The sequence below is a fragment of the Pan troglodytes genome, chromosome 9, assembly GCF_028858775.2.
Source record: "Pan troglodytes isolate AG18354 chromosome 9, NHGRI_mPanTro3-v2.0_pri, whole genome shotgun sequence".
Taxonomy (NCBI): domain Eukaryota; kingdom Metazoa; phylum Chordata; class Mammalia; order Primates; family Hominidae; genus Pan; species Pan troglodytes.
The window spans coordinates 60,001,532-60,012,227 of NC_072407.2; the positions used below are offsets into that span (position 1 = coordinate 60,001,532).

Sequence of the window (10,696 nt, forward strand, 5' to 3'; positions counted from 1 at the left end):
TGCACTCCAGGCTGGGCAACAAGAGTGAAACTGTCTTAAAAAAAAAAAAAAAAGTCCAGGCATGGTGGCTCATGCCTGTAATCCCAGCACTTTGGGAGGCTGAGGCGGGCAGATCATCTGAGGTCAGGAGTTCAAGATCAGCCTGGCCAACATGGCAAAACTCCGTCTCTACTAAAAATACAAAAATTAGCCAGGCATTGGTGGTGGGCGCCTGTAATCCCAACTACTCGGGAGGCTGACACAGGAGAATCGCTTGAACCCAGGAGGCGGAGGTTGCAGTGAGCCGAGATCGCACCATTGCACTCCAGCCTGGGCAACGAGTGAAACTGCATCTCAAAGAAAAACAAAAACAAAAAAACCAAGAATCTTGTAGAGTGAATTTTTGCCCTCAAATAAAATAACTGGGTTGCTTGAGAGAGAGAGAGACATTTAGGGTAAAACAGCCTAACCATTGTGAATGATCTATGTAAGTCATAATACGGTTAGTATGAAGGAATTTTTAAAGGGGTTGTATAATTCGGTTGGCTATGATTAAAGAAAATCATATCTTTCTAGAGATTAGTCTTTAATATTTAAAAAATTCACTAACACAAAACTTAAATTAGTTAAAACAAGATTTTATTACAAATATTGAGTTATTTTTAATTCAATAAATTTTTAAATTCTGTAATGTGTTTCCTTTAACATTCTTCAGATTGATATCTTAAAAGTGCCACTCTTTCCGTTTTTTTTTTTTTTTTTTTTGAGATCCAGTTTCGCTCTCGCTCAGGCTGGAGTGGAGTGGTGCAGTTTCCACTCACTGCAACATCTGCCTCCCTGGTTCAAGCGATTCTCCTGCCTCAGCTTCCCGAGTAGCTGGGATTACAAGCATGCGCCACTGCACCCAGCTAATTTTTGTATTTTTAGTAGAGACGGAGTTTTGCCATGTTGGCCAGGCTGGTCTTGAACTCCTGACATCAGGTGATCTGCCCGCCTCAGCCTCCCAAAGTGCTGGGATTGCAAGGGTGAGACACTGCACCCAGCCTTTTTTTTTTTTTTTTTTTTTTTTGAGACCAAAAAAATTAAATCAATGTATTTGATGTCTTATGCTTCCCTAAAATATATAAAACCAAGCTGTAGAACACCTTGGGCACATATTCTCAGGACCTCCAGAAGGCTGTGTCACAGGCCATGGTCACTCATATTTGCCTCAGAATAAATCTCTTAAAATATTTTACAGAGTTTGACTCTTTTCGTCAACACTGGCCACTGGACTTCATCCAAAAATAAGGCCTCCAAGTGGTGGAGACCAAGAAGCTCCCACTTGGTCACAAGTCAAGCTTCCAAGGACATAAGATGAGAAGGAAACCTCATCTGGTTTTTATTTTGGGGACCCACAGCACAATTTGTATGCCATTCTGATAAGAATTTTAAAACTCACCCACCAGTCTGGAGGGCCAGCTTGACCAATAGGCTTACAGGGGCTTTATTCTGATGTTGTACTTTATGGTACCCTACTCTATGACAAAATAACACAGGAAGATATAACAAGAGAAAACGACTATTTTGGGGAGAAAAAGAATCAGACAATGTGAATATTCATACCAAAAACATATCAAAGTTGCTACACCTAAGACTAATCATACAAATGTTCTTTTCCCATTAATCTTAAATTTGGAAAGGAAAAGGAGACCAAAAGTGGTTTTTGTCTCTTTTTTCATGTGTCTTTTTCTTTTTACTAGTGTTTCCATGTGCGTTGATAAATTTTTCCTTTTCTCATGTCAATCTGCCTTTTGTCAGCTCATTTTCAGCAAAACTTTAGAAGGTGGAGGGGAGGCTACCTTTGTCCCTATAAGCAACATCTGTGCTCAGATGAAGGCGCATCATCCAGAATTTTTGTACTTTTTCCAGCCCCCAAAATGAGTCATTACCTTTACCAGAACCTACTCCCTTATTTTTTTCCTCCTTCCTTTTCCTGCTTCCTTTTTCCCAAACTGTATAATTAATTAGCTCAAATGTAGCCTTGCTATTTCAAAGGATCTTTCATTTGATATTTGATGCCACTTCAATGAAAATGGGACCCCAAAATATAAGTGGATAGTAATAAAGATTTTTAATAAGTATAGGAGACCTTTTATAAAGTTCATTTATCTGTATACTCTTATCTAATATGCAAAATGCTGGAAGTTTTATATTCTTACTCTGATAGAATTTTAAAAAAATGCTTAGGGTTAATAGCCAATTTTTGTTTTTCTGGAAAATTCATGGTTCACCTATTTACCTTGCTGATTGGGACTAGGTTCTCAGAGCTTCTAGATAGCTAAACACAGGAAGGTTCCTGGAACATATCCTTTTGGGTTTTTATGGAACTTCATTACATAGGTGTGACTAATTAAATCATTGGCCATTGGTGATCAGCTGAACTTTCAGCCTGGTGGGGGTGGGGTGGGGCTGAAAGTCCTACTAACCTGCTAATCATGCGGTGTCTTTAGGCCATATGGTCCTTGTGGGAGCATCATAGAGTGTATTTACACAAACTTAGATGGCCTACTACACACCTAGGCTTTATGGCACAGCCTGTTGCTCCCAGGCACAAACCTACACAACATGTTACTGTACTAATAAGCAGTTTAACACAATGGTAAGTATTTATGTATCTAAATATATCTAAACACAGAAAAGGTACAATAAAAATATGGTATTATAATCTTATGGGACCACTGTTGTATATGTGGTCTATTGCTGACCAAAATGTCATGATACGGCACATGACTATATATTTCACAGCATAACAGTGTGTCAGTGGTAACTGTGGTTGTGTTTTTTTTTTTAAGTCCTCATGTGTAAGACACAGTGAGGAATTTTTTTTTTTTTTTTTTTTTTTTTTTTTTTTTTGAGATGGAGTTTCACTCTTGTCGCCCAGGCTGGAGTGCAATAGCGCTTTCTCGGCTCACTGCAACCTCCGCCTCTCGGGTTCAAGTGATTCTCCTGCCTTAGCCTCCTAGTAGCTGGAACTACAGGCGCCCGCCATCACGCCTGGCTGACTTTTTGTGTGTTTTTAGTAGAGACGGGTTTCACCATGTAGGCCAGGCTGGTCTTGAATTCCTGACCTCAGGTGATCCACCCGCCTCGGCCTCCCAAAGTGCTGCGATTACAGGCGTGAGTCACCGCGCCCAGCCTATAGTGAGGAATTTACAGATGAAACGATATAGCTGGAATTTGCTTAAAGTTTCTCTAAGAAAAAAAAATGGGTAGCATATATGAATTGGAAATCACAGTGGCAAAATGTTGGTTACTGTTGAAGCTGGGTAATAGGGGTTCATTCAATTATCCTCTCTTCTGTATGCTTCAAATTATCCATAATAAAAAGTTTTAAAACAATTAAATAGAACAACCAAGGGCTCTGCATTATAGAGTCATCCTAGAACACAAGGCTCATTCTGTCTTCAACCTGTGGCCTTGGGTCATCCCAGCATCATCCAGCCAGCAAATGAAAAAAAGCTGGAATGCGGGCCGGGTGCGGTGGCTCACGCCTGTAATCCCAGCACTTTGGGAGGCTGAAGCGGGCGGATCACAAGGTCAGCAGATCGAGACCATCCTGGCTAAAATAATAGAAACCCGGTCTCTACTAAAAAATACAAAAAATTAGCTGGGCGTGGTGGCGAGTGCCTGTAGTCCAGCTACTCGGGAAGCTGAGGCAGGAGAATTGCGTGAACCTGGGAGGCGGAGGAGACCGCGCCACTGTACTCCAGCCTGGGTGACAGAGAGACCCTGTCTCAAAAAAAGAAAAAAAAAAAAAAAGTACTGCAAGGGCACACACTTTCTTAATTGCCTGAACCCAGAAGTGGTAAATCACTTTCATTCACATTCCATTCTCAAGTACCAGTCACACAGTTCTACCTGGATGCAAAGAGATAGGGAGAGAGTCTAGCTGCAGTATGCCTGGGAAGAAAAGAAATGGAAGTTTGCAGTAGCAATAGCTAGTCCCTCCATAGACCATTTTCTGTCCTTAGAGAATTTCTTTTGGTCCTACCTTTGGTCCCCTGGTTAACTACAACTCTCTTTTAAAATTCATCTTTCAGCCAGGCACAGTGGCTCACGCCTATAATCTCAGCACTTTGGGAGGCCGAAGCAGCTGGATCACTTGAGGCCAGGAGTTCAAGACCAGCCTGGCCAACATGGTGAAACCCCATCTCTACTAAAAATACAAAAGTTCACCGGGCATGGGGGCAGGCGCCTGTAATCCCAGCTACTCCGGAGGCTGAGGCAGGAGAATTGCTTGAATCCAGGAGGCAAAGGTTGCACTGAGCTGAGGTTGTGGCATTGCACTCCAGCCTGGGCGACAGAGCAAGACTCCTCTGTCTCAAAAAAAATAAAAAATAAAAAATAAAAATAAATAAAATTAATCTTTCCACAACTTTCATTCCCAATTCTAACCCACCTAGTTTCATTCATGAAAATCTTTCCTGGCAGGGCAGGGTGGCTCATGCCTGTAATCCCAGCACTTTGGGAGGCCGAGGCGGGCAGATCACAAGGCCAAGAGATCAAGACCATCCTGGCCAACGTGGTGAAACCCCATCTCTACTAAAAATACAAAAGCCGGGCGTGGTGGTGGGCACCTGTAGTCCTAGCTACTCGGGAGGCTGAGGCAGGAGAATCGGTTGAACCTGGGAGGCGGAGGTTGCAATGAGCCGAGATCATGCCCCTGCATTCCAGCCTGGACAACAGAGCAAGAGTCCGTCTCAAAAAAAAGAAAAAATCTTTCCTAATTTCTGCCTCAGGTATAATATTTACTAAAGTCTGTCATGCTCCCTCACCCCTATTTTCTTTTTTTTTTTTTTTTGAGACGGAGTTTCACTCTGTTGCCCAGGCTGGAGTGCAGTGGCACGATCTCGGCTCACTGCGACCTCCGCCTCCCGGGTTCAAGCGATTCTTATGCCTCAGCCTCCTGAGTAGCTTTGATTACAGGCGTATGCCACCGTGCCTGGCTAATTTTTTTGTATTTTTAGTAGAGACGGGGTTTTGCCATGTTGACCAGGCTGGTCTTGAACTTCTAATCTCAGGTGATCCACCCACTTTAGCCTCCCAAAGTGCTGGGATTACAGGCTTGAGCCACAGCACCCGGCCAGGAGAGCTTTATTTCTCATAAAAAGTTGCAACCTGCTGGCTATCCTGTCAGGCAGGGAAGCATAGCCTCCGCTCAGAAGCTAAAAACAGACACTTGGAGTGAGGGGTAAAGGAAACAGGAGTTTATGCTAAGCAGGGTGGCCAAATATACATATTTAATAAGCTATCGGCAGAGTCATGAATATTTATGAAAGAAACACGTGCATGCTCAGTTGAGCTTCATATCTGTCCATAAGACCCATGTTCAAAAGTGGTAATGTTAACCATGATCTGAGGTGGAGTTTTCAGCCCTCTCAAGTCAAAAGGTGAAGCAGAGGACACAGAAACTATGCATTCTCCTTAGCCTGGCCAGATCCACTGCATGGTCACTGGTCTCTTATCAGGAAGCAATGCTGGTTAGTTGTTTTGTCCTAACTGCAAAAGGGAGGGGCAGTGTCAGGCAGTTGGTTGATGTCAGGTGGAGCAAGTCTTTTCAGAGGGCTGGTTTCTGTTTAACTTTCTGTTTAAGAAAGCCTAATGTTGGTAAGTGAAGGAGGGGGTATAAAGAGGTGTGTCTGACCTCACACCCTGTCATGGCCGAGAACTCAGTTTTCAAGGTTTCTCTGGGGTCCCCTTAGCCAAGAGGGAGTCTGTTCAGTCACTTCAGGGCTTAGAATTCTATTACTTCTCAGTATCTTTGTCATGTTTATTGTCTGTCTCACTTGCTCACTTGGTGGTTACATTCTACAACAGGGTTATCTAATCTTTTGGCTTCCCTGGGCCACATTGGAAGAATTGTCTTGGGGCACACATAAAATACACTAACACCTAATGATAGCTGATGAGCTAAAAAAAAATATATATATCAAAAATATCTCATAATGTTTTAAGAAAGTCTATGAATTTGTGTTGGACCCCATTCAAAGCCATCCTGGGCTGCATGTGAGCCACAGGTTGGACAAGAAGGTTGTTCTAGAAGGTGAGAAAACTGTAAGACGAGTATTGAAAAGGGCTTTTGAGAGCTCTGAAAGCCCCTTTCAGCTCTCAAATTATATCAAAAGTACATGGATTATCACGATGCATATTGGGTGGGGAGAAATGATTAAGTAATGGGGGCCGGGCTCGGTGGCTCACACCTGTAATCCCAGCACTTTAGGAGGCCGAGGCGGGCGGATCATCTGAGCTCAGGAGTTCCATACCAGCCCGGTCAACATGGGGAGACCTGGTCTCTACAAAAAATACAAAAATTAGCCAGGTACAGTAGTGTGCGCCTGTAGTCCCAGCTACTTGGGAGGTTGAGTCAGGAGAAACACAAGCCCAGGTGGCAGAGGTTTCAGTGAGCTGAGATCACACCATTGCACTCTAGCCTGGGCGATGGAGCAAGACTGTCTCAAAAAAAAAAAAAATTAAACGTGGAATAGCTAGATATTATATTAATGGGCTATTATCAAGAAAACTTACCTGGAAAAGTTTTATTCTACCAGCGTCACATTGAGTTGATTTTAATAATCTTACGATTTTATACCATATCATGCTTTATACAACTCTTTTTAATCTATTATCTCATTTAATCCCCCAGTAGCATTTTGAAATAGATACTGTTCAGTTGAGGAAACCAAAGCTAAGGGATTAAGTGCTTTGTTGAAAAGCACCGCAGGCCTGGCGCGGTGGCTCACGCCTGTAATCTCAGCACTTTGGGAGGCCGAGGTGGGTGGATCACCTGAGGTCAGGAGTTTGAGACCAGCCTGGCCAACATGGTGAAACCCTGTCTCTACTAAAAATACAAAAAATAGCCGGGTGTGGTGGCACGTGTCTGTAATCCCAGCTACTCGGGAGGCTGAGACAGGAGAAACACTTGAACCCGGGAGGCGGAGGTTGCAGTGAGCCGAGATCGCGCCATTGCACTCTAGCCTGGGCAACAAGAGTGAAACTCCGTCTCAAAAAGAAAAGCACCAGCAAGTTTGTGGCAGGAGTAGAACCTGAATCCAGGTCTTCTGACTGATGTTTATCCCCGTACACCTTACTAACTGCAGTTCTTTATTGTTCCCATTCCCAGTTTGGATCGCTATTGGTTTTTATTACATATTTAGTTCCCTTTCCCACCTAAATTAGCTCTAGTCACTGCATTCCTGTTATAATAATTCGATTCTGTTCCAGAGAGAAGTGGAGATCCTGATGTTTCTCAGTGCCATTGTGATGATGAAGAACCGCAGATCCAGTAAGTTTAGTTCACTTCTCAGACTCAAGGTTAGATCTAATGCCCTTTGGAGGTGCTTTGCTTCATGTTAAGAGAGTGGCAATCATTTGGTAAATTTGTCCTACGTTTAATTCCAAGGCTGAATTTGAACTTGGACTTCTATCCCCTCCCTGTCTCCTATTTCAAAGTGCCCCATGAAGAGGGACAAAGAATGGGATATAGGAGTGCACAGCCCAGCCTGACCTGTGACATCTCTGTGTTTCAGTCACTGTGGAGCAACATATAGGCAACATTTTCATGTTTAGTAAAGTGGCCAACACAATTCTTTTCTTCCGCTTGGATATTCGCATGGGCCTACTTTACATCACACTCTGCATAGGTGAGGAGACTGCCTTTCTTTCTTTCTTTTTTTTTTTTTTGTAAGACTGTGTTGATAGACTTGATTGTGGAAACCACAGTCCCAACAGTTGCAATCCCAAACATGTTTCTCCATACCCTTCTTCCATATCTCATACCTAATGAATTATATATGTAGCTCAGATGATAACAGTTTACAGAGACTGTTATTGTAGAGGTAGGGAATGTGTTGGTGGTCTACATATATCCACAAGTGTGTATTATTTGGGGGCTGAAATCCTTGGGTTGGTTTGGAAGTAAATTCCCTGTGTAAGGCTTTTTATGTTTCCTTCGACATCTTCTTTCTGTATTTAGTGTTCCTGATGACGTGCAAACCCCCCCTATATATGGGCCCTGAGTATATCAAGTACTTCAATGATAAAACCATTGATGTGAGTGCTCTTTCCCCTTTCTGTTTCTTGGGTCCCTTGTGGGTGATTTTGTAGTTGTGCTCTCCATTCACTAGGAGGAACAACAGTGCTTCAAAATGGATGTCACGGGCACTGTGGTTCATTATGAGAGCCGGGGGAGAGGGAACACCAGGATGAGGAATTAGATGCTAAAGTCTGAACCTTCCCAGGAGGCTATGTGGATCCAGCTGACTTTTCTTCCCTGTATTTGGCAGGAGGAACTAGAACGGGACAAGAGGGTCACTTGGATTGTGGAGTTCTTTGCCAATTGGTCTAATGACTGCCAATCATTTGCCCCTATCTATGCTGACCTCTCCCTTAAGTGAGTAGTGCAAAGGGAGGGATGGTGGAAATGGAGATGCTGTGCCTTCCCTCTCACTGTTTTTGGCTTTTCTTTTTCTTTTGGCCTTGATTTTCACACATGGTAACCAAAGGCATCTCCGTCTCCCCTCTTAAATATCTATACTTCCACTTTCCTTGATCCATTTTTTTTTTCAGCATATTAAATAATATATTCTTTTCAGATACAACTGTACAGGGCTAAATTTTGGGAAGGTGGATGTTGGACGCTATACTGATGTTAGTACGCGGTATGTAAAGACCTGGGCAGAGGGTCTGAGCAGGGAATCACTTTGAGTGATACATACAGGGACATTTAGAGAACTTTCTGGGCCCTGCAGGTACAAAGTGAGCACATCACCCCTCACCAAGCAACTCCCTACCCTGATCCTGTTCCAAGGTGGCAAGGAGGTAATGCGGCGGCCACAGATTGACAAGAAAGGACGGGCTGTCTCATGGACCTTCTCTGAGGTACCTGAAAGGAAGGGCAGGTGCATGAAGGGTGTAGAACAGTAGCTGGGCTTTCAAGCCCTACCCAGGTTTGATTCACAGCTCCGCCACTTGCCCATTAGCTTTGAGGGTGTGGACTAGTTACTAGACCTCATGTTTTAATTCATTTAGCAAATATATATTATGTGCCAGACCTGCTAGTACTGGGTAACAATCATTAGTTAAGATTTGGTCTCAGGCCAGAAACGGTGGCTCACGCCTGTAATCCCAGCACTTTGGGAGGCCGAGGCTGGCAGATCACCTGAGGTCAGGAGTTTGAGACCAGCCTGACCAACATGGAGAAACCCCGTGTCTACTAAAAATACAAAAATAGCCGAGTGTGGTGGCGCATGCCTATAATGCCAGCTATTTGGGAGGCTGAGGCAGGAGAATCGCTTGAACCCGGGAGGTGGAGGTTGCAGTGAGCTGAGATTGCACCATTGCGCTCCAGCCTGGGCAACAAGAGACTCCATCAGAAAAAAAAAAAAAAAGATTCTGTCTCGAAGGCCACTGCACCTATTGTCTGTAGGTGTTAGGTTCCCTGTCAGTTAATTGGAGGTAATAACCCCTGGCTTACAGGGTTGTTTTGCAGATTACATTAAATAATTTAGGTATAATTCTTGGCACGGTGATTGGCACATAATGGGTATTTAACTATTAGTTGACTTTTCTGGGTACCTAAAAAAGAGGAAGGTTAGGGAAGATTTTTGTCCTTTGCTTACTCCTTCCTTTCCCAGACTTTGTGTAAAATACCTCTTACTTCCCAGGCTCTTTACTCTCCCTTCCAACCCAGATCCTGACGTGTGCATCTCTTTTGTGCAGGAGAATGTGATCCGAGAATTTAACTTAAATGAGCTATACCAGCGGGCCAAGAAACTGTCAAAGGCTGGAGACAATATCCCTGAGGAGCAGCCTGTGGCTTCAACCCCCACCACAGTGTCAGATGGGGAAAACAAGAAGGATAAATAAGATCCTCACTTTGGCAGTGCTTCCTCTCCTGTCAATTCCAGGCTCTTTCCATAACCACAAGCCTGAGGCTACAGCCTTTTATTTATGTTTTCCCTTTGGCTGTGACTGGGTGGGGCAGCATGCAGCTTCTGATTTTAAAGAGGCATCTAGGGAATTGTCAGGCACCCTACAGGAAGGCCTGCCATGCTGTGGCCAACTGTTTCACTGGAGCAAGAAAGAGATCTCATAGGATGGAGGGGGAAATGGTTTCCCTCCAAGCTTGGGTCAGTGTGTTAACTGCTTATCAGCTATTCAGACATCTCCATGGTTTCTCCATGAAACTCTGTGGTTTCATCATTCCTTCTTAGTTGACCTGCACAGCTTGGTTAGACCTAGATTTAACCCTAAGGTAAGATGCTGGGGTATAGAACGCTAAGAATTTTCCCCCAAGGACTCTTGCTTCTTTAAGCCCTTCTGGCTTCGTTTATGGTCTTCATTAAAAGTATAAGCCTAACTTTGTCGCTAGTCCTAAGGAGAAACCTTTAACCACAAAGTTTTTATCATTGAAGACAATATTGAACAACCCCCTATTTTGTGGGGATTGAGAAGGGGTGAATAGAGGCTTGAGACTCCTTTGTGTGGTAGGACTTGGAGAAATCCCCTGGACTTTCACTAACCCTCTGACCTACTCCCCACACCCAGTTGATGGCTTTCCATAATAAAAAGATTGAGATTTCCTTTTGATTGCGCGTTTGTGTGTTTCTGTATTAGAAAAGCCTGGCAACTGCAGAGGAATTGCCCATCTTAAGGGCAAAGGCCATCCTATTTGGTT

The 10,696-nt window shown here is 43.6% G+C and overlaps 1 protein-coding gene across 5 annotated transcripts in view; it reads left to right on the plus strand.

Annotated features, from left to right (window-relative positions):
• Window positions 1-10,608, plus strand: part of TMX2 (thioredoxin related transmembrane protein 2) — a 26,465-nt gene extending 15,857 nt beyond the window's left edge. For 2 of the 5 annotated variants that reach the window (XM_016920921.3, XM_024347154.3), the window contains exons 2-8: window positions 7,243-7,303; window positions 7,548-7,661; window positions 7,994-8,070; window positions 8,304-8,410; window positions 8,613-8,678; window positions 8,769-8,898; window positions 9,739-10,608. In XM_016920921.3, coding sequence (XP_016776410.2) covers window positions 7,243-7,303; window positions 7,548-7,661; window positions 7,994-8,070; window positions 8,304-8,410; window positions 8,613-8,678; window positions 8,769-8,898; window positions 9,739-9,885 — 702 coding nt within the window. In that variant the 3' untranslated portion in view covers window positions 9,886-10,608. Of the gene's footprint in view, window positions 1-7,242; window positions 7,304-7,470; window positions 7,662-7,993; window positions 8,071-8,303; window positions 8,411-8,612; window positions 8,679-8,768; window positions 8,899-9,738 lie in introns of those variants that run through there. The other 3 variants (XM_054662293.2, XM_016920922.3, XM_024347157.3) reach the window with 3 other exon arrangements.
• The last annotated feature ends 88 nt before the right edge of the window (window positions 10,609-10,696 follow it).